Source organism: Gasterosteus aculeatus, chromosome 10, assembly GCF_964276395.1.
Source record: "Gasterosteus aculeatus chromosome 10, fGasAcu3.hap1.1, whole genome shotgun sequence".
Lineage (NCBI taxonomy): Eukaryota > Metazoa > Chordata > Actinopteri > Perciformes > Gasterosteidae > Gasterosteus > Gasterosteus aculeatus.
Window position 1 is genome coordinate 14,245,067 of NC_135697.1, and position 24,047 is coordinate 14,269,113.

Below are 24,047 nucleotides of genomic sequence, written 5' to 3' on the forward strand. Positions count from 1 at the left end.
TACAGCCTGGAGTCTGTGCCTCAGCGTCATTACCATACCAACATGTACAGTAAATCCCATGAACTGTGAAAAGTGGGTCCTCCACACTCTGGCGGCTCAGGCTCATGTGTGCTACCAGCGTTTGGGCAAGAACCAGAAATAACAACCCCCCGGGGAAATCAAAGAGGGGGGGGGGGGGGGGGGGGAGCAGTGGAGTCTTTAAAGTGAGCAGAGGACACTTTTCCTTGGTTTCAATCATCGTCACACCGGAGGAGAAGAATAAAACAGATTTTGACAGCGGGCTGGGGGGCGAAATAACGCCATCCAGCCTGTCGTGGATCGGCGCCATGGTGCGGACGCGTCCCCCCCCCCCCCATGCGACGGCGAGTCCTACCTCGTACTGCGTGATGAGGCCATTGGGCTCGACGGGCTCCTCCCACTTGAGGAAGATCATGTCGTCGAGCGGGGTGAAGGTCAGGGACTCTGAAGCGATGCCGCCGGGGACTACGGGCAAGAAAACAACATGCTCTGAAACAAACGCTCTGCAACGGGCCGCTTATTATTGGACTCCTGTGACAGTGCGAAAAAAGGCATGCGGCCAAGGAGGGATGGAGGAGGACGGAGAGGAGGGAGCTGGGGAGACGTACTCCTTCTCTCGGTCCCCCCACCCGAGGGCGAATTGAGATTCTGGCTTCTACCGTTTGATAACAGAGCACCACGTCCGGGAGCACGACAGTCCATTTTTCATCTTTAGCACCTCGCTGACAGAAAAAAAAAAAAAAAAATGGCAAAGTAATTCACCCCCGTGAACTGGCTGAGTATCTCCCTGCATGTTCTTGGCTTAATGAGATGCACCCCCTCAGAGCGGGACCTGCTTTTTGTCGGTGGCCGGACCGTTTATGGCATTCTGAGAATAAATGGTCGTCCACAGGGAAGCGCTGGCTCTGGTGCCCCCCGTGGTAGCCCCTGGTGATAATATCCCTCTGGCGTGAACGTGTCACAGAATGAGATTCAAGTCTCGTGTGTTATGTTGCTAGGTCTGATAGTATTGTGCAGGAATGTGAAAAACACACAGTTTCTCATCTGAAAGGATCCCAAAATAAACCTGACTGCATCTATTTTGAGGGAGTCACATTTCGTTTTAAAATGTGGAAATTCAGGAAGGCAAACTAAAGCTAAAGCAATACAGCGGTGAGCAAAATAAGATTGTAGGCAAAACAGCGATTCAACGGCAATTCTTGTGGAAAAAGAAGCAGGATTTTATATTTCATGTCAGATTGAAATTATCGATTTTGTTGTCCAACGCATAAAATGAATTATAAACATTTACGAGAATAATTACAACTTGCTTTATATTTAAATAGTTAAGGGCAATGCATTGATCAAGTTACTTTAGTTTAGTTAGTATAGTTTATTAAGTCAGAATATAATCATGATTATTTACATGAAGGTATAATACTGTTGTTTATATAGATATCTCTCTTTCCTGGTATCTGTTAGTTTAGTTTACTACTTATTTTTCGAGCCCTTAACTCTCCCGCCGTCCGGCTTTCCACTAAATCTCATCGTGAATCTGGCCATTATTAGTGGATCTTATAGCATTGTTATTCTTATTGTAATGATCGATATCAAATAATCTATTTCTTGGACACGTATGTTCCAATTCCAATGCTGCCAAACTAAAAAAAAAGAAAAATGAACTGTGAATTTCATATTGCTAAAAAAAAACAGTAGCGGTCTCGCTGTTCGAATGAGTGTTAGAATGACCTAACGACGTTCTCCCGCATCATCGACCTCCCCGGACGTGTCCGATCGCTCGCTGAGGAAGGCAAAGAACATCCTTCGGTATCACAGAAGCGGAGAGAGACGCTGGTGTTTGATTGTTGAGCCCGTGTGAAACAGGCGAGCGGGGCTGTCACTGACTGCGGCTCAATTACTGTAGTTGTGAGGGTGATGGCGGCTGAGCTCGTGCGAGGGGGAATTGGGGATTGTCAAACTGTCAGACTGGCATCCAGTGACTCACCGGCGAAACATTCCACCGGCGCTGACATTCACAATATCAAGTAGAGTGGAGACAATCACAGCTTTTGCTTTTTGTTGCTTTTTTAGACCTGCTTTTACTTACCAGTCACATCTAATGAGGGAAAAGCTACACTGTGTCATTCAATAGTAAATTAATTTCCTCCCGCGTACGATACATGCAGGTGTGCATAACTACATTTGATCTCTTATATCCTTCACTAGTTGTGATGCTGTAACATTGAAATACTAACAATGTTCCAATATTCTGCGTTTAAGCCGATGCTAAAATGCATTTGGATGAGGGAATAAAAATAAAATGCCGCCCATGCTTCCCTCTCACTCGCTCCACCGGGTCAACAATCTCTCTGAGTGGCATTCAATTACATTGAAGAGTCTTGCTTATTCTACATAACAATAAGTGTTTGACCTTCCCTACTTGCAGTCTCTGGGTATTTGCATTAGAATGTGCCTAATCTGCTGATGTACACCGTAAAATATTAATACAACGATAAGCAAGATCATTTTAGCATTTTGCAACAAGCTACCGGTCGAGTTGATTAATGTTTCACTGGTTTCCATTTAAAAGGCTGATCTTCCATTTGGTTACGCTGATCCAGCTCATTTTGTCAGTCAATATTTGTCTGTTTTCCATGCTGGTAAAAGGCATCCATTTGTGTAAAGCAATGTACAATTATTATCTGAGCCTAAAAAAAGAGAGCTAGTAGTTTTCCATTTCTGCAGCCAGAGCTGCCAAAAAAAAGAGCTTCAGTCGTCGTTATTCTCCTCCTCCTGAGCAAAACCAAAAGGAAAAAAACAAAAACGTCCCACTCACTGTCTTCCTCCGTCTGGAAGGTGACCTCTCGGCTCTCCTTCTTGCCCTCGGGGTTGGCCAGCGCCAGCCGGACGTGGACCGGGCGGAAGGGCGGCAGGTCTCTCAGGCTGAAGTGGGAGGTGTTGCGGTCCACGGACAGGCACTCTCGGACGGTGGCGTTGTTCCCGCCGCTGCCCCCCGTCGGCATGGAGTAGCGGTAGCACAGGGACAGGGAGTAGGTGTGGCAGCGGGTGAGGTTGTAGCCGAGCGGCTCCCATTGGAGGGCCAGCTGCCGGGGCTGGATCTCGGCGGCCGTCAGACCCCGCAGGGCGCGCATGGGCTCTGGGGGGGGGGGGCGGCGAGGCAAAACACGCATCAGTGAAGAGCAAAACAACGAGCTCGTGTTCAGCAGAATCCAATGGACAGTTTTATTCTAAAGAGAACGAGTAATATTTGAAAAAGAAAATGAAAATGAAATATCTGTACACATTATTGTGATATAAATTTGCTGACTGAACATGGAAGATGCTGCACAAACGTCATAATAAGCAATCATGTGGCGTCGTGGTCAAAAATGGCATTAACCTTTCAGCTCTGCTCAACACATTTGAACAAACCCACTGACTGCCTGCTGTATTGGAGCCGATATTTCAACGTGATCTCCAAAACCTGTTCGTAAAAACGTGTACGAAAATCTTGAACATGCAAATTCGTAACAACACATAGGAACTGGCGGTGGTTAGCCACGCCCCTTGAGTGAACAACATGGCGGACGTATTCTATTCTTACAAGTTAACATTGATTTCTCGTTAAAAATTCAATCATAACGTTTATTTTACATGGTTAGACTTCACCAAGTGTGTTTACGGGGCGCAGGTCCCCATTCACTGTGAATAGGGTGTCTTCAGTTGTAGTCTATATTTATTTCGTATGTATCACTACGAATGTGTATGTTCAAGATTTCCGTACACATTTTTACGAACCGGTTTTGGAGATCAGGCTGGATATTTACAGTGAGGATTTCAGAGCAGCCGGCTGGCGCTGCAGGAAATATGAAGGAAGTATGATGAAAGCATTTAGAGCAAACTAAAAGAAAACGCAATCACAGAAAGATAAACCAAAACAAATAACCTCAGAGAAGCACAAACTTCTGAGTGGATGATTACCGCAACTTCACAGACAGAAGCTGAGCGACCAACCTGCTCACCCAACGGTTTTAGGTAAAACGAGATTTTTATGCGTTATGCCGCCGTGTCTGCATTCGTGCAAGTGTTGCACCATCCATTGATCTAAACTCCATCCCTCTCAGAGGGTCATAAGCTTTGACCCAGAGAGCAAGCACACAGCACCGAGGGATCCTCGGGGCCAGAAAGAGGATGTCCAGACACTCAGAAGGTCACTTTGGATGGAGCCTGTTGGGACGATTTAGGCTCCTAATCGGCGTCTTGATGCGTCCGAGTGAAGGTCGAACACCAAATAAAAATGAACGGCGTAATCAATTCCTTTCAAGTTGCAAAAGGACGACACGCTGCAATTTGTTTGTAGCACAACTTTGAGATTCCTGCTGACAAGACTATTTTCACCCCAAAACGAAAATGGCACCTGCTGCAGCTTGAAAGAGAAACTGCGACGGAGAAAAGGAAACGTACCCCACGAGGTTACAGAGGGGTGAATCGACGGAAAACGCATTGAAGTGCCTGAGGAAGTAGCGCACGACAACAACATTTCCACATTTCCATTCCTCCTGACAAGGAGGACGTTCAGCAGGAGATCAGTGCGGAGAATCATTGGCGAAGCGTAATTACTGCTGTCATGTGGGACAGCTGTTATTGCCGATATCCAAGTCGCTGTCACGCAAAATGTTCAGTTCCGAGCGCACATGGGCGGACAGAATGGGGGGGGAGGGGGTGAGATCGGAGGTTGTTTCCTCCCAGAAGTCTGGCCTGGAAACTTATCAAGCTAGGCACACTTAGCAAGTGTGCCTATGAGACATGGGATGAACCGAGAGGAGGGCAACGCCTTTCAGTCCGGCACAGACTGGCAGAGCGGAGCTGCAGAATGCTGGAGGCCAGGAATAGGGAGGGAAGGGGGGAGGAGAGGGGGGGGGGGTGTACAGGCTGCAGCCCTGCCGCTCCACTAAACATAGATCAGCAATGTCACGGAGGAGACATCGGCGCTGAGGGGACGGAGACAAGACGGAGGAGAAGGACGCCCTTGCCGATGTGAAAGTCGTGTGCGCTTTGCCAAAAGGCTTCGGTTGATTTGTGTTTTCCCGGCCGACACCGACGTAAAAATAAAACCTGACCAGGAAATATCAGCAGTAAATCATAGAGTAACAATGGCAATTTGAGAAATGATATATGGAGCGTCAAAGGTGTATGAGAACAACTGGCCTGATGTTTTTTTTTACCATATCAAGCCGACATGCCCCGATCCCGCTCTGACTCGCTCGCTGCCACCAGGGAGCCACTGACTGAACGTTCACTTTGAGACGCCATTACTCATCATTACGGCAGCGCCGCAGCGAGCTCCGTGCCGTCCTCTCCGCCCCGCCGGTCCACCACCGGTCCTACCCCAAACTGACATTCAGCTTCATTAGCCTAATCAGAGGGATTAACCGGGGGGGAGATAGGAGGAGAGGGAGGGGGGGGGGGGGGGGGGGGGGTATGCAGGAGAAGATGTGAGTGGGTCCCCGTGGGTCTGGGACATTTCATCCCATGCTCCTCATCTTTAACAGCCGCCTCAGTGAGCTGCGCCCCCCCCCCCCAGCAGCTATCTTGGAATGATGATGGACTATCAGTGCAGACCCTGATACTTACCTGCTGAAACCACATGAGGCTCGGGCTGCTGATACGTATTATTGCAGGAATCCCTTTTCTTTTCAAATTGACCTCTAAATCATTTCGTTTGAAGTTGAACGAGATTAAGAAATGATCCTGTAATTGATTTCGAAGATTCAGAGCACAGGTTGACGTGGCAGAGGGAAAAAAAAAAAAGAATACAACTTGCAATCGCTTGTATGTTCTCTTCGCTCACACGCGTCTGCGGCGCGCTGCCCGCAGGCCGTCGACAGCAACGAGCGTCACAGAACGTCGGCCCAACAGGATTCTTCATACTTAGAGAGACAAACACTCTTAACTGACACTCAAACTGTGTCCGCCGCCTGCTGGCTCTGACTGATAAAGAATGCCGCCGCGTTTCAGTCAGAATGCGTCAAAGCTGGCGCTGACTTAACCAGCGCCAGAGCCGCAGTCAAACGTCTCCTCTGGACGGTACGGAAAATGTGGGTAACCACGTTTATAAGAGTTTTGTAGAAGCCAACACGGCTCGACTCTGTGGAAAACACCACATTCTCACCGAGACTAAACCGCGTCAACTTGTAGGTAAAATATCTGAAGGTTGGAAAGTCATCGACACCGGGGCAGAAAAAAGAAGAAAAAAAAAAGCACGGGACCGCATCGCCCGTTTAGCCTCTGAACTGGACCGCCCCCTCGCCAACGGCCCGTGGGATCGCAATCTTCTGCACCAGCAAGTATGAAATGTCCCCCCTCAAAGACGCTCCGTAGAAAAGCCAGTCGCTGTGCTGAAAGAAGCGTCTCTCCGCGGGACATTAGGAAGACGAATGCATCCAGCGTGGTGTCACAGGGGCCTCCGCATCCCTCGCTGATAAAGTTCCACGTCTGAGCAATGGGAGCTGACAGTCGGGTGGCGGGGGGACCCTGACGAGAGTGGAACAAAGAGTGTGGCAGGTGAAGGGAGGGCAGCGGGGTGTCACGCCGTCTACCCGACAGAGCGGCAGGGGTGTCTTTTTCCACCCCGGATGAGCAGCGCCGGAGCGGCTGAAACACCGAAAGGAAATGTGGCGAGACGATCGCGTCCACGCTGAGCGGCCTTGAGGTGAACTGTCTCCTGCAGCCGGTCCCGGTCCCAGGGGGGCGCCGGGCTCTCCAAGAACGAACCTTTCACGCATCATCTGTGTCTTTTTCCTTTTCCTCCTCGACTGCGTGGCAACAAACGGGGGCCCTTTTGTTCTCGGTGGCTGCAGGCAAACTAGTGGTTAAGCGATGCGTCACGGCGGTTTGATGCAGCTTCCACCTGCAGCTCACAACTCAGGTGAATTTCCGAGCAGCCGAGCAGGAACGCACTGGAAACTGGTGTTTGCTGCGGGGGCTACCAGATGGTCTTCTGTTTGTTGTTTTGCGTGAACAGCACCACCACCATTTCTACACATCTTTTGAGACCTTTAGTTGAAATGTTCCTGCTGCAAGCATCCGATTTGGTAGGAGAAGTTCCCATGCTAAATATTTGCTGTTTCTTCACCTCGATCCCGGTGTGTTGTGAACCTTGACGAGACAAAAGTGCACAATCGCGCTGTAGCGTCTGTGTGAAGTGGTCCGCTGTTGACTTAGCAAACGATCGCCATCTTCACTAAGTGTGGTACAGTGTTATAGAATTAAAACACAATCGTCTTTTCGCCGGCCTGGATGAACACGTTCCAGCTCCGCAGCTCACATTACGGGTGACAAAAGTCTCACCGCTTGATGGGGGACTCACCTGCACACTTGGTCCTGCTGGTCAGAGGGGGCCCCGGCGCTCCCGTCCCCCCGTCGCCGGGCCGGGTGAGCAGGACGCTGATGCGGTACTCGGTGTCCGGCTCCAGGTGCCAGATCTTATAGGTCAGCGAGCCCACACCGTGAGTCTCCGTCCACGTGGACTGGCTGGCCCGGTACTGGATCTCCCGCCGGATGACCGGTCCATCGCCCACGATGGAGTTGGTGTTGAGCTGGATGATCAGATAGGTGGGGCCTGCGCGCAGCAGCTGGGGGGGAGCTATCGGTGTCGGAGGCACTGTAACAAAGAATGATATATTCCATATATAAATATCTGTACATATAACGCAGACGCTAATATTTCTATTGGACTGAAGCATTGAGTATTTTCTATGGCTGCTAGTACGTCAGCAAATGACAAGTCAAGGATTTATGTCATTGATTTTTCTCTTTTTTTGTGTTACAGTTTTGATAACATTGTTTCTGCTCTGTTAGAGCATTAAAGTCATACAAGACCTTTAATCAACTCAAGTATATGAGAGAGAGAGAGAGAGAGGGTGAGAAATAGAGCCCTGAATGCTGTAAATTCTTCATTTTAATGAAGCCTAGCTTATTTTCATCAATAATTACATAACTAATTACTGTAGGTCCTCTTTGCACATAAAATAAAAGCTTTGATGAATAATATGACCCTTGTAAACTCTTTGAACGTCAAATTAATTAATCTCATGATGTAATTACTGAGCAAAGTGACTGATACACCACAGTGACTACACCTACACCATGTTATGACAATATTTATTAGAACGTGACACGAAAGATACCCTCAGTGGTTTACTCCAGGGGGTTGCCTTGTGTTTTTATGGATATTATTATTATTATATCATAGTATCGTATATCACGCTCGTTACTCGTTGCATTTTGTATTGAAGTCCCATCCGTGAGTTCCTAAAATCCAGCTCACCTCTGACAATGAGTTCCCCGAAATTGGAGACGGCGGCGCCCCTGGGGGAGAGGGTGATGCAGCGGTAAAGATCCTGCTCGCCGCGCTGCGCCTCCACGTGGAACGACGCCATCAGCCGCTTGTGGCTCAGCCGCGACAGCAGGGAGTCGTCCACCACCATGCTGTTTCTCCGCTGAGGCACAACACATTCGGGAGGGGGGGGGAGCGGTGAGCCACGTGACCCAACATGTTTACCTGAAGTCCATTCGATTGATTAAAAATGGGCAGAAGGCCGAGACACAGACAAAGGAGCGCTGGATTTGGCTACAGGCGAGAGGAAGATAATAAAATGCTTGATAAATGTCACCGGTAACAATAGTGTTTACGCCGGCGAGGCTGCTGACACGGGCCTCCTGGGGTGCTGTTCCCAGCGCGAGGAGGGGGGGGGGGGGGGGGGGGGGCTCCAGCTGAAGTGTCCGACGCTTCGGGCTCACCGGCAATTGGCTAAACTGCCAAAAGACGAGGCCGAAGCGTTCCAGGTGCGAGCTGCAATATCTGCGGCTAGCTCGCATCATAAGCAGATTATTATGTAAACCGCCGCCTGGTCTCGCTCTTTTTTTTTTTTTTTTCAAGTAAGTGGGTTTGACATTTGCCTTTTTTAATTGGTTTAGTGGCATGGGAGGATAAGGCAGCGCTATACCAACGTGTGGAACTGCACGTACGGTGCCTGGGTGCTGCTTCCTAAAGCTACAGATTTGAAGACCTTTTAACTTTGGGATCAATATAATCGTTCACTTCCTTCATTCGTTTGACATTTTTAAATCTTTTTGAATGTTTCCTACTTTGCAGTTGTCGGTGCCGCATCCGCATTTCACCTAAAAACTACCCAACATTAAAACCCACCTGCAGGAATGCTCCCATTGGCCCGGGTCCGCTAGTTCGCTGTTGCCACAAGGATTGTTACGTTTGGTATTTAAAAAAGAAAATGGAGTCGGAGACGGCCGTCGGCAGGCCGGGCCAAAGGACAGCCGAGGAACTACGACCCTAATTGTTGTGCTAACGTCATGCTGACTATTTGCTGGGAGCCTAACAGGAGGCCGAGTGGAGGCGAGCGGCTACAGGCCGGTCGAGAAGAGAACCTGACCACATAAATAAGAGATCAAACAGAAAGCAGCAATTAGCCGACTGCGCGCTGATGATCAAACGCGCCCCCGTCAACAAATGGAGGTACCGAAGGCAGTAGTGCTTTGTGATACGTCTCTATCTTCTGCTGCTACCAGGTCTTTTTTTTTTCCCCTTCTTCTCTTAATGAGAAAAGTAAGGAGGAGCTGAAGACTGGCGAAGAGAAGTTCACTGCAGCACAGCGTCGAATTACAAAAGACGAGCCTCGTATTGTGCGCGTGCTCTTTCGGGTGGATGCTGTTTTTTTTCTAGCTCAGTCAACAAAGTCACAAACCCTGAAACTGATTTTTTTTTTTTTAAATGAAAAATGTAATATCTCTTTCACATGCCGACGATCTTCAAAGGCTTCAACCCGGAGATGAGAGAGGGGTGTGTGAAATGAAATCGAGTGGAAACACAAGGGACGGATCGCCCGGTATACTGAGATATTCATTTGCAAAAGCGCCTTCTCCCTGCTGCCGTCATTTCAAAAGCACTTAGATGTGCAGGCTTCAAGGCCGGAGGAGAAGAGTGGAGGCATCCAGGGATGGATTTTTTTGAAGACTAATATTAGCTCATATTCAAACTAAGAGAATAGAAACTATCTTTACTCTGTGCACGAGGCTTTAGGGGCTTTAGTAAACCAAATGACGCCACAATCAAAAAGCCAGAAAAGGCAGAGGCGCAAAGATTAGAATCATCCGAACTCCTCAAATTACCAATTTCCTTCCAACACAAGCATATACATTTTTTTTTTAAAACAGATTCAGTGTTCAGTGCAAAAATCGATGCAGCAGGAGCTGTGATTTCATTTGTAGTACGTTATAATGTCTAGTTTCACAAAAAAACGATGTAACTCATGTTTCTTTTCTTTTAATCCAAACGCTTCGAGCTTTGTAAAAGCTAACAGCTTTAAAACTAAGCTCGTGTTGCAGGCTTCCAATTAAAATGCTGTGTGGCCAAGATATGCAAGCCATGTCACATCGATGATTATTTTAGAGCTGCCAAAACTCCCTCCGAGCATTTAGACAAGTTTCAATCTAAATGTAGCTCACATATAAACAACATTTTCAGAAAAAAATAATAATAAATGCCTCATAAATAAATAAATGTGTTTATTTCCCTCCATGAAATGCGTATTAGGAGTTGGTTCGTTGGGACAAATGCTTGTTTGGGGTTAATTCTCCAGCAGAGCAGAAGAAGAAGCAGCACCATCATTGATTGGACCTCCGGAGGTCCGTCATCCACATCCTGTATGCTCTCAAAACAAGGCTTTGGAGTTGGCTCCTCTAGCCGCATTCTATTATCCAGGTGTTTGAGATGGTTGGTTTGACGGTTTCAGCAACACCTTCACACACACACACACACACACACACACACACATCTTGTTCTCACCTCCAGGAGGAAGGGCTCAGTCTCAGAGACTTTGCCCGTGGCGACACACTGGAATGAGGCGTTCTGCCCGGCGTTCACCTCCACGTCACCCAGCCGAGCGAAATGAGGCACCTTGTCTGCGAAAGGAGGACAAGCACACACACACACACACACAAACACACACAGTGATGAAAAAGGCACATCTGGAGCCAAGCGTCACTGTCGGAATACATCAAACACACAGATGTGAAGTGTGATTTATTCAGAGTCTGTACTATGACTATACAAGCGCACAAACATGAACAAGTACATACTGCAGAGCCACGTCTAGACTTGTACGCTGTACAAAACCGTACCCACAAATACTCAGTATTTTATCAAACATGTTTTATTACTACAATCAACTAAAGCTGTTTCGTCTAAAGTCAAATCATCTCACCTCCGTTGGCAGAAGTTTCCACTTATATGAAGAAAATACAGATCATAAAGCTGCATGTTAAGACTAAAAATCAATGCAGAAGCTTTTAAAGATCAAAACCGGCCCAGCCGGAACAAACGCAAGCATACAGACGTTGTCCATTCGGCCCGACGGAGACACATCTGCCTACGATCCGAGACAAGGTTTTCCTGCAGCGTCAGAGACTCTTTGTATTCGGATTCTTCTTCATCAAGTCTGAATTAAATTATTGCTTAAAGCCTCGCCAAGAAAACGAGCAAATCCTTATTCTCTGTTTGTATGGCTCCTGCAACACAACTCAAAACTGTGATTTGACCCAGAGATGAACTGAAAATGTGTGTTAAGGACATGAAATAGACAGAAGACACGAAAGGAATGTTGTAACGCATGTGTGTTGTGTTTATCAAATGTCCTACCAGTTTACACAAACAGCTTTACTGTTGCTTAACGTAATGTGTGGAAGAACCATTTGGCCACACGGAGTAGTAATGCATTTAAAATAAAATCCTTTCCAGCTCATTTCTTAAAGAGATCCATGGGAGTTTTCTTACATATACGTATGTATATTCAGTTGTCCTCACCAAATGCTTTTTTTAACCCTGATTTTGACAAAAAGGTTGTTTGTATTTCCTTCCTCATGAAATATTTACATTCAGTGCTGTGCAACGTGTTTTCTACATTGTTTGAATCCGTGTTAGCGAGCCAGCTCTCTTCCTCTTCTTTAGTTGGCAGGTTGCTACCTGCTTAATGGAAAGAATTCAATTAGTTAGAGCTAAGAAAGGACCTCGAGTCATTTCCAGCTCTCTTCCGATCAAAAAGCAAACACAAAGCACACGTATGGTGTAAACAGTATGCGTCTTTCATAGAATTCAGCCTCTGATCTTGATTTGAGTTACTGCGAGGCAGACAAAAACATGTCACTTCTCCACAGTAATGACTTCTGTTTGTTTTCATTCAGCTCCACAAAAAAGTAAATGTGCTTCAAAATGTGATACGACGCATTAAAAGCATTAAAAGCAGAGATCATTTCAATAGCAGATCATCTTTTTAAAGATAATCAGTATCGGCATCAAAGGTGACACTGCGACAGTTGGCGAGGATGCAATACTTCATCGCAACTAAACTCATTTCAGCCACCATTGATTTTATTATTCACCTGTGCTTTGCCAACTGTGACCATGTCAAAACGTCTTGGCTTCCAGTTAAGAATGGTATAAATCAGATGTTTGCTGTGGAAGAAGCGCTGCCCTTTTCCTCACGACTGTGCACCCATTTCAAAGTGGTACAAAAATGCACGTAATGCTTTACTGGGCCGTGTGTCAAGCTCCAAAAAGCATCAACTTAACCTAAAAAGTACTGTGGTGTTCACTGAACAATTTAAATATTAGCATTTCTCTAATCAAATCTAACCTTCTTAACATTTGCATCAATGTAATAGTTACATATATCATATATATATATATATATATATATATATATATATATATATATATATATATATATATATATATATTGCTGTTTTAACTAAATTTAGCAGAAGATTAGCTGACAGTTAGCTAGTTTCACAATAACTACCAAGTAGTTCATTTCTAGCTTACTTACCTTTACTTCACTAGTAATTCACGGGTAGTACTGTGAAAATGTTGAAACTCTTATGTTATGACCCATTTTATAAATTAAACAAGCGCATCTTACTTAACTCAAGTGACATAAACCTGCTGTTTTCCTTTTTATGCTTATTATATGCAGCTTGAAAGAAAGATTGGTGTAATGTAAATAAACATTTTAAAAAGCACACACTTTGAGGATGAAATAGATTAACCAACGTGAAGTACAGCAAAAAAATAATTAATAATAATTACACAGACGGATAATTTGCTTCCATTACTGAATTTTGTGACAGTGACAATACAAGCAGCTTATTAAATATGATTTTACTTGGTGAGATGAAGTCTTGTGAGAATGACAAAAATAATAACCTTGACATTACAAATCTTTTACTTGTGTGTAATATGTTCCGGGCAAACGGGATGGGACGAAACTTTTATTCTAACACCCACTTTTATCCTTGGTCTCCACGGCAACCAGCCCCAACATCTGGCCGACGGTGGAACGATGGAAATTGCATCTCCTGTTTTACCCGCTTTCTCTTTCCACTCTGCAGTCCTTCTCATCCTCCACCAACCCCCCCAATAAGCATTTAGAGAGGGAAACAAATGTCCTCAGGTGCATTGGGAAAAAACTCCATTTCCCGTGGATGTTTTATAAACTCTGCAAACTAGAATTAAAGTTGATGTTGCAGAGCGAAAACCACAACAAAGTGTGCACGCTGGCCTGCGGACCACTGCCGCGGATTGCCGGTCTGAGTGCTCCCTCTGAAGAAAACAAGCATGCACTTTCAAGTCATCTTTCAGACGAGCTTTCAAAGACCCAATTACAGGAGACGACGTCTCAGGACCAGGCAGTTGCGTATAGTTACTGAGAAAATGTCATTTCAAATCCCAAAGTCCAGTACAGCGTGGATGCGTTGACCTGTCTCGCCTTTAATCAATGCGGTTAAACACAAATGTGGGGGGGCAAGGAAACGTGAAACGTGATTCTCAGACGCATTCACACCGGCGTCTGGCCCGGCGGATTAGCGAAGCGGCCTTAAATTCTTGATGCGGTGGAGATTGATCCCGACTGAAACGCGTGTTTGGAATAAAGACGGCGACTCCAGAGGAAGACAACGCAGCTGTCGAACGAGTGGGAGTTCAAACTGAGTGGCTGTTGGCTTTGTCTCCTGAGTGTGGGGGGGGGGTGGGGGGGGCATTATTCCTGCTGCCTGTGGGGAAATTTATGCCATCTTACTAATGTTTACTCACATCTCCGCGTGATAGTGTGTGGACGTTAAGAGGCGACTGCTTCTAGTGTCTTCTGTACTTGGCATTTAGCTGTGTACGAGTAGACGCTGTCCCCTAATTTGAGTCCGGGTTCGGGCATCCATATAAAAAGATGTTTTCTGATGGTTTTGGAAAAAGGTAATCCAGTTCATCTGCGCTGTTTCCCACTGAGGGTTTAATGATTTATACCTCGCGGCCCGCCTGATTTTTCGGTAGAGTCAGAAAAGTAAAAATCTGAATTTCATGAGCTAATGAATTATCATTTATTAACATTTCCCCGCAATTATGCAGCTGCAAAACAATGTTAGCGCTCTCACAGAAGGCCAGTGTTGATCCAGGGAAGGTTGATTAGTTTAATACTGGGCTTCTGAACAACGGTCAACGTCAGTGTTGTCGGATGTGGGCGATGTTAAAGGTGCATGGATTTTTTTTGGACCACATTAAAACAGCAGAACAAGCCAAATACACATTACGTTCTTGGCAAAAGCTGTGCTGACTAATGCTAACTAATTCTCATTTGAGCTCTGTTTTGGTCCGTGTCAAACTCTGAGAATGACATTTAGGTCTCGAGCCGCTGAAAGCATAACGTAAGCATTGTTGATAAGGTTTTAAAACAAGTTAAAAAAAAGGATTATTTGTGGTCTCTGTCGTCCTATTTAGTTCAGCTTTGACTTATAAATGAAAGCAACTATAACTTTTCATTTCACACTGAAATGAACCAACATCATGCAACAAAACCCTCACTAAAACAACTGGAATTTAACACAAATATTAATTATCAACTAACAACAATAGATCATATAAAGTATATGTGTGGAGTCTAATAAAAATCTAATTTATAATTTGGGCTAATCACATTCTATAAGAAATTCAGTGTAGAACTGACTAATAAAATAGTTATATGTCAAACAATTCATCAGATCACAACCATTAAATGTTTAATGAGAAAATCTGTTATTTAATAGAAAATCTCATAATGACACATTTTCGATTGAATCAAATTTCTTCATGTTCTGGCACGAAGTCTTTTTAGAGGAAGCCCGTTTCAGCTTTAACAATGACGACTTTTTCCCGGCAGACCAATTACAACCGATCTAGCTTTTGTCCGCGGCGTCGCAGAGTGCTAATCATCTTAAAAACAGCGCAGCGCTGAAAGAAAGGAACATCTACACGCAGCCATTGTACTAAAGAACAGTGGGTGCGTATAATGGCATAATGGTAATTGTAACAGAACAGAACATAATGTAACACCGCCGGCGGCCGTGAGGCTCCGACACCTTGATGTCCCGGTGATGACAGCGGAAAAAAAGAAGAAAAAAAAACTCTCCAGAAAGGATCAAAGTACAACCAGCGACTGTCCTTTTTCCTGCCTGTAACCTCACATTAGCTCTAAAAGCAACCCGACTGTGAGCGCGGGAAAAAGGTCGGACGTTAAAAGAGAACCCTCCCGCCGTGTTATTGTGCCTGTGACACCCGGACGGGTAATGTGCCTCAGTGCCTAAATCCCCCCCCCCCCCTCCACCCCCCCCGGGGGGGCCTCGGGAAAAGGTCAGCAGGTACGCGGAACGGGTACTTACAACAGGGGTAATTGAGCAGCACGATGTCGTCCAAGGCGATGTAGCCCTGTCGCTCCTGGGACACGGTCGCCTCGAAGATGACCTGCGGAGACAGCGGATAAATTAGATGACCGCGGGGCGGCTACGGCCTGAGCGGCAGGTAGAGTGACAACGTAGGAAATTAGGGGGACAGGGTCCAAAGGGCAGACATTTACAGATGGTTTCATTAATTCTGCCGTGCGTTTAAAGAGAAAAGGTGCTTTGTGAAATTTGCTATCGCTGTTAAAATGCTAACCTGGAAAGTTTAAGGGACAATTTTGTGGTATGTTATACGAGTAACAGGATATACAGTATAATGGTAATGATAATAGTAAAGAACATTTTTCTACCAACTGCAGATCAAACCGTCGTACAAGGGGAACCTAAGATCTGCCCAAAAGGGATTCTTTGAGTCCCGTATATGATGTACTGTAATAACTTTTACCATCACAGCCCAGACATTTACTTTTTCACAATTATACTTTCAATTCTTCTGTTTTACTCCGTTCTCTAAGACAGATGGCCGAAGGTTGAATAACTCGGAGAGCAATTCGATTTTGGTGCATTCACTTTTTGAGTACAAATGCAACTATTTCTCGCCAACTGCTCAGTCCGTTGGGACCTGTGAGGGCGGGCGGCGGGTCAGGTCCCGGCTCGGACCAGCTCGGGGTGGAGACCGGTAGCTGGAGAGGTGCCGCGTCGTCTCCGGGCGGGGGGGGGGTGGGAGGGGGCAGTTGAGCATTGAGCATGCGTGTTAGCCGCCATCTGTTCCCATACTGAGGCGGGTTAAATCAACTGTTCGATGTGCTGTGTGACGATAAAGCGTTGATTTACAGATGTACTTACAGACTGGAAAGACTAGAAAAGCGACAGGACAGGCCTCGCAAAAGTGTCACTCCCGATCCGTTCAGCTCGTATGTGTTCAATTAAACACGTCCAACGACACATATTGCAACGTACTCCAACCAGAAACAACAGCTGAGCTAAAAGGACGACAGGACATGAAGAGCGAGTGGTTACATGCTAATGGATCAGCCTAAAAAGCTCAAATGGAAGCGACAAATAGGCAAGAACTGGCTTCTGAAGCACCTTGAAATGGCAAAGGAAACTCACAAAATAACGTGAATAAATCCCCCTCGTGTCCCTTTTCATCAAACCACGCGGCAGCCGCAGGACGCCCTAAACGCAGCCTAAATATTCACTTTGTCATCTGAATGAGGCGGGAGCATGCGGAGCCTCAAAGGGAATCGGGGAGGCCTCCCGCAGTGCAACAAAATCATTCTGGGTTCCCGAGTAGTAATTACAGTCCGCAGAGCCGGAATCAAGAAAGTCTTTACTTATAATGGCTGCAGCATAACGCACTTTGAACTTCGGGGGATGGGTGCATTACCAGCTGGTTACGCCGCAGCCGTGCCTACATGTTGTGCATCTGTGTGTGTGTGTGTGTGTGGGGGGGGGTCTCCGTCTAGTTATCTACAACGCAACGCCCGGTGGAGGCCGCACTGCGAGGGTGCACGTTGACAATGCATCAGGCTTTAAGTGCCACGGTTCAATCAATACCACGCAAAAGGGCCTTGGCAGATGGACACACACACACACACACACACACACACTCAGGCTTTCTTTCCGCTCATTTATTTATTTATTTTCCCCTGTGTCGGGCTATTAGCGACGTCGGACCGATTAGCTCTTCAATGCATCACGCGTCAACGCACCTGCCGCCATCGATTCCCCCGGCTCCGCGCTTTGGGCGAATCGCTAAGCGCCTCTGCATCGAGTGTGACTGTGCCGATAGCTTGGATCACTTTTTAAATTTTATATACTTTTTTTTCCTTAAAATGTTGTGCATAGGTTATTGAATCCGTGGAGATGGTTTTCCTTCATTTGCTTGAGTCCTGCCTGTTTATGCAAAAAGCAGTGCGGGCGAGGACGGGGGCGGAAACACCTCAGCGTAGGAGCAGGAAACGCTTAAGCCACGCGGATATTGTTTGTCATGACTGGGCCTGATAGCATCTTTAATATTTGATAACAAAGTTTCACCCTTTTCCCGGCACTGGCACAAGTAGGCACGGAGACAAATCGATTCCTGCAGAGAAAATAAGAGAAAATACGATTTTTCCAATTGAGAGTGTCCCAGCTGAAGGTGATGTCATTCTCCAGTTTTTCTCAGCCTCCCTCAGGATTTTCTTGACAAAGATGAACAAAAAAAGCGCGATGGCCCAATCTGTGGAGGTTGAAGCAAGGTTGGGTTTACTGCGAGCAGCAGGGCACCGTTTTATCAGGGTGTCATCTGACCGGGGCGTCATCGTCACAAACCAAAAGGAAATGACACAAGTCATTTAAATCCGGAAGCCCCGAGCGCAGCAGATGGACAGACGACGTAAAAAAAAAAAAAAAAAACGGGCAGGAATATTAATACGCACCTCCTGCTGCGTCGCGTTTGGCTCATAAAATTCAATCCCGAAGAATTGACGAGTGACAAAAATCCCTCTCGGCCTCCCGGTGAACGCACGGAAAACAAGCGGTGAGCGCGAGATTTGAACAGTGATTAAAAATGTTTTAGCCTTTAGTTTTCGGGACCGCGCCGCAGAAATGCTTCATGTGTCTTTGCATCACCGACAAAAGCTCTCAATTGATTAGAGGACGCCATCAATCTTCAAGGACGGCTTCGATTAAATGAGCGGCCTGCGTGCGATCTTTTGACGAATGTGGTGAACAAACATCGCCACGGTGTTCTGGGCCAACGCCGTCGATCAATAGCCACAACGCGGGCAGTGAACCATTGGAACATATGACGTGCGCTTGCACCGGCTATCTCGATCTCTGCAGGCGGGGGAAAGAAAGCGAGGTGCACAATAGTTCCACTGCGCTGAGTGCGGCGCTTTGTGTTGTTACACATTCACCAAAGGTCGGCCATGTTTTAATCAGGTGGAAAAACCCTTTTTGGTGAACTTAGGGGAGCTGCAGGTACTCCCTCACGTACGTGCTTTCTCTTCACTCTGACATAATGTGAACTAATGAATTCAGTCTCCTTCCACGTTGCCTTTTACTATTTCTTTTACAACAAAAGAACTAGAAAAGGCTCAACGAATGTTCGTTTCCTTTAGTTGTATTAAAGGGCGAACTAGAAGGAAGTGCAAAGCTACTATTGTGAAATAAAAGGGTCATATCAGCCGTTTCTCTTAAATTAACCACTGACGACACATCTCACATCAACAGCAGTTGATTACTATCAAAAAGAAAAAGGTGCCTGTATTCACAGTCGGCCTTGACAGAAGCTCAGTCTAAGTTAGCTTCGACTCTCCAGCATGAAAAAGAAGGAACGGGAGATTCCTAAAAAGAGAATAATGTAAAAAACACACTACGGTAGTTCTGCTATCATAAATAAATGTGTGGTAACGTGGCAACTCCAGCATTAACGCACAATGAAAGGAAAATCACACAAGCTAAGTAACGAGTGTCTACAAGAAAGAATTACAATAAAGATTATAATGTTGTGCTAACTACTGTATATGAGAGTTGATCCAGCAGCTCTTCATCCGAGCAGAGAATACATATTTTACAGTGCACAGTGTACGAAATGTGAAGATCTACAGATTGGCAACCCACACATCAAACTTCTTACAGATGTGATTTCTGAATAAATCAAAAGAAAATGTGCTCACAACAGATTTTGAATTACATCAAAGGGCAATTTTCCATGAAACCAACCGAGAGCTGCTGGTGCTTCTCTTTACGACTAAAGGGAATATGTCTATTGAACCTTACATTTGCCTCTCTGCCTGGATGTAAGGAGGTGATGGGTCAGTAGAAGCAACAAACAACACCACCGGTAAGCAAAAGTGAGCCGGAGAGGGGAAGAGATAAGAGAGATGGGGACTTAATGGTGAGATGCACTTTGAATTAAGATGCTGAGATAAGGAGGACAAAACGGCCCCAAAAAAAGTAAAGACACCTGAAGGGAGAGAAGCCGGCGTTTTCTAAAAGAGCATCTTTAACACCTGCTATACATGACGAATCCAGGCCGACGGGGGGGGACTGAACCGGAGGCGAATCAATCCTCTCTCCTGTCCTTCACCGCTACGACTATCTGAAGTCCGAATTCAAATCCAACTTCCAACCAAAACTCTGCTGCACCAGAGTCTGCGTCACTCACGCTGATCAAATCACGTTGTCAGCCGGTAAAAACCGAATCAACGTTATGCTGCAGGCATCGGAGCCATTAAACTCTGAGAATAAATGGTGTCAGTTGCATTACGGGAATTGAGCATTCTATCTATCTATCTTCTTTTTTTCTGTCTCTTGAGAATTCTCCAACTTCATGGAAGTGCATTAATAAATCGTTAACGTTTCACTTTAACGGCTACGTGGTAAGAATTTGACAGCGTGCCAAAGCGTCTCTGTTTCTTTGCACCGTTGCCGGGACGCAGCTCCGGCGGTGATGAATCGCCTATAAGTTGTGGGATGAACCGGAACCTTTTCTGGTTTCCAGCACAAAATACGCCTTCAACAATGGCCTTTTCGCTTCCCAGGGAAATTGGCTTTACGTTTAAAAAAAAAAAACTCATATCATTGAAAGCAAAATCCAAAGGTTGATCGCAGTCCAACATATCTCTGAGGCAGTCTGTCTTTCCTGAGGGTGTTGATGTCCGCTGATTTAGTTTTTTCAATTTAATCTCCAACCCCCCCCCCACACACACACACATTCTCCTCAGAGCCCTCTGAAGTGGTCGTCTTTTCTGCTGTGCGGCCTGCAGGGGCTGATCTGTTGGCCGGGATTGCTGGACAGTGATGGTTATCGATGGTGGAGTGGGGCCCCGCGGGGCCCCGCGCTGAGCTTTGAGTAGTAGCAGCAGCAGGAGGTGGGGGGGCGGGTGGGGGGGGGGTAGCTTTCCCAGGGCAAAAAAAAAGGAAGAGGGGAAGACAAAAAGAAGTCTCTCAGCGCAGAGCAGATTGACGTACTTGGTTCCCTTTCGGCCGTGTGTTTGCGTCTCCTCGCTCATCTGCACGCCGTCGCGTGCTTCATTATGTGCCGCCGATCAACCGGGTTTTACGGGACAAACAAAGCAATCTGTTGTGTGTCTACACTCCTGGCGGGGTGGGGGGGGGGACTTCTCATCACTCAGGCAGCCTGGACATACATCACCCAGAGTAGTAGATTACATTGCTTATGCACGCCGGTCCGGACGGTAAACACGGCGCCGCCGAGCAAATTCCCGCCTGGGCCGTCTCGTCTGATTTTTACACCCTGCCCCCCGCCACTGAGAGCGCCCGCCTCCTCCTCCTCCTCCTCCTCCTCCTCTGCGGCAGACCAACTTCTAAACGTCCACGCGGACAAGAAGAAAAATCATTACTTTAAATCAGTTTGGCTGTTTGCGTGAGGCGCTCAGGACACGAGGAGCCGCGGATGGCGAAGCGCGAGCAGATCTCATTGATCCGGGCCGCCCTCTAATCTCATTAACTGGCTCTTGATTTATTGAGATGGGGGGGGGGGGCAGGGTGCGCCAAGGTTATGGAAGCAAACACCAGCCCGCCCCCCCCAACCCCCCCTCGCACAGAGGGTCGCATGGAATTGAGGTCAATTGACTGTTCAGGCGGAGCCACAATCCCACAATCCCACAATGCCTTACACCAGCCATCGCCTTCTCATTAACGGCGGCTTTGTGGTGGTGTTGGGCGGGTGGGGTTCGGGGGGGGTTGTGTGAGGCCGCGGGCTCGGTTGGAGGAAAAAGAGCGTTAGGGGATAAATGATTGGCCGTAATGAGGTGAGGCAGTGCTGCATCCAGTCATCAGAAACTTACAAGCTACACAACGGCGCTAATAATGCAGCATCGACGATACAGCCGTCGCATTCAGCGTATTGATTGCACTGCAGCACGCCGGTAAATTGACCAATAAATAAAGATACAATGCAAACAGACGGCCACTGTAATTATATACCTATTGAGCCGCTGAAATATACAACATAGGCGCAATTAGCTCTTTTTCACACGTGGTTTTGAGGGATGGGGGGGTGATAACGAAGCCGCTGAGGATGCGAGTAACAGCGGCTGAGGCTGGCGGGAGCAGCTGGTGGTCAACGTTAGCACGCTGGCAAAGAAAACACCTTAAAACAAAAAAAATACAACGTAACGAAAAGGTAAAACCACACTCGAATGTCTCATCGAGACTCAGTCAATTGTAATCGTGTCGTATTGACAAGAAATTAAGCTTTGACGGATGGAATGCTTCGTATCTATTTGTGACGCTGCTATTTGTCATCAAATCAATAGAGTGACTAATGTGTTCAGTTTCCTGTCCATCAAATGATTACTTAGCCATCGGTTTGCTGTTAATGTCATTTTTGAAGGGCAACTCTAGAAACGAATTTGGCACACGGAGCGAGAGAGATTAAAAAAAAAAAGATCAAAGCGTCGGAGAGACATTCTGACTTTTAGTCTCCTGTGTTGGCTCAAGATCAATGGATCCAAAGACTTCCCATAATTCAACGCCGTCTCCTTGGACCGTTCCTCAACCTCCTCACTCTCACCTGGTATTCGCTGGGCCAGAAGGTGCTGACAGCGAGCTCCACCTGGTGCCACTGGCGTCCCTGGGAGCCCGAGATGTTCCACACGGCGCTGCCCTTGGGGCCCCCGTTGACCCGGATGTAGACCTGCAGGTCCCCGGGGCTGTGGCCGTCGCGGCTGTACAGGAAGTAGCTGAACTGGATGCAGTGGGTGTCGTTCTCGCTGAGGGGCAGCAGCAGCAGCTGAGCTCGCTGGCCCCCGAAATGCTGCGAGGAATTGACCATCATGAAGGACCCTGGAGGGGGAAGACGCACGACAAAAGGACACCGATTAAATGCTGCCAGATACTTGTGGCAGTCTCTCAAACACGGCTTGCTGAGGGAACGTGAGGAGGTGAAAGTGAAATATGAAAAACACCGCCAGCTTTCCGGGGCAATACGATGACGTGATGACGATATACGCGCTTCACAAACAGCAGCGATTTCAGCTATTTTCACTTGCCAGATTGACATGAAGTATGTGAAAATAATAACGTCCAAGTGTTTGGGCTTCACCTGCATCACAACCCCGGATAGATGTGTCTTCTTAGTTTTCCACCGCTGAAGGAAACTAAGAAGGCCTTTTTTAAAAAGATATATATTTTATACCCCAAGGTTGACAGGCTCTAGCTTGTTACCCAGAACATCGGCGTGATGCTCTCTGGCTGTTTGTCTGTATCTGGACATTCTCTGCTTCTTCCTGCTTTCACAAGGCGTCCGTCAGACCGGCCGCGCCGCCTCAGATCTGCTGCGTTCAAAGCTGCAGCGCCTTTCAGTTTGTGCCGAGGTCCACAGAGTCACCGCCGCAGCGGAGACCCCCGTGGCCACCAGAGGGGCACCGCTGTGGACGGGAAGGGCCCAATAAAGAGGGACCGCGGCCTCTGCAGTAATGAAAAGCTCACTTTGAAGTGGAAAAGCACTGAATTCCAGAGCTCATTTGTGGGCCACAAGTCAACGCCGCTAAAGAAATATGCCACGCAGGAAAATACGAGATGTCCTTTTAGAGTCCAAACGAGCTGTAGTCACTATGCAAGTACTGTAAGAGTTAAAAACAACACTTGATGACGCATTCTAAAAGGGAAATGAGCAGCACATGTCTCCATACAAGATTCTAAATGGGTTTTGAGCGAGACACGGACTGAGCAAAAACAACAGCCCTCACAACATTAATGTATTTCTAGATGGTCGCTAAACTAAAGTATTATTATTATTATTATTATTATAATATCAAATCGAGTGGTCCTGCCAGGACTCGCCCAGAGAGACGTCGGACCGATCGTACTTTTTCACCGCCTGTCTGATGTTCAAAGATCTGAGGGAAGAGACATTCTGACACCTGAGGCAATATCACACCTGGCAAAAAGAAGCCGGACACGCCGGCCTGGTGTGGCGCACAGATCCTTGAACTGGAACTTGATGCTAGAGAAAAAAAAATGGAATGAAACTTCAAAAGGACTCACTTGTAGTTATTTGTTTTGCAGAGATGCAGTCACGATTATTTTCACCAGATCTAACTTTTGTTCCCGTAGGCTGAATCCACTCAAGTCCACATTTTGGAGGATAAAAGTCAAACCGAAGCAATTTTTGTTGCTGTTGGTCCATTAGTCTGATACCAATGAGTCTGCTTTCAACATTAATGCTTAAAAATACAAAGAATTTCTCGGAATCTCTAAATCTGCTTGTAAGAAGAACACATTTTCCGTGACGCCGGCTCGAAGAAAGATTCTTC

General features: G+C 46.7%; 1 protein-coding gene across 8 annotated transcripts in view; it reads right to left on the minus strand.

Moving 5' to 3' along the window:
- Positions 1–24,047, minus strand: part of ptprua (protein tyrosine phosphatase receptor type Ua) — a 123,702-nt gene that overhangs the window by 36,472 nt on the left and 63,183 nt on the right. For all 8 annotated transcript variants that reach the window (XM_078080892.1, XM_078080891.1, XM_078080889.1 and 5 more), the window contains exons 3-9: positions 22,304–22,575; positions 15,757–15,838; positions 10,862–10,977; positions 8,327–8,498; positions 7,367–7,660; positions 2,834–3,154; positions 374–483 (exon numbers count right to left, since the gene is read on the minus strand). In XM_078080892.1, the coding sequence (XP_077937018.1) occupies positions 374–483; positions 2,834–3,154; positions 7,367–7,660; positions 8,327–8,498; positions 10,862–10,977; positions 15,757–15,838; positions 22,304–22,575 (1,367 nt within the window). The remainder of the gene's footprint in view (positions 1–373; positions 484–2,833; positions 3,155–7,366; positions 7,661–8,326; positions 8,499–10,861; positions 10,978–15,756; positions 15,839–22,303; positions 22,576–24,047) is intronic.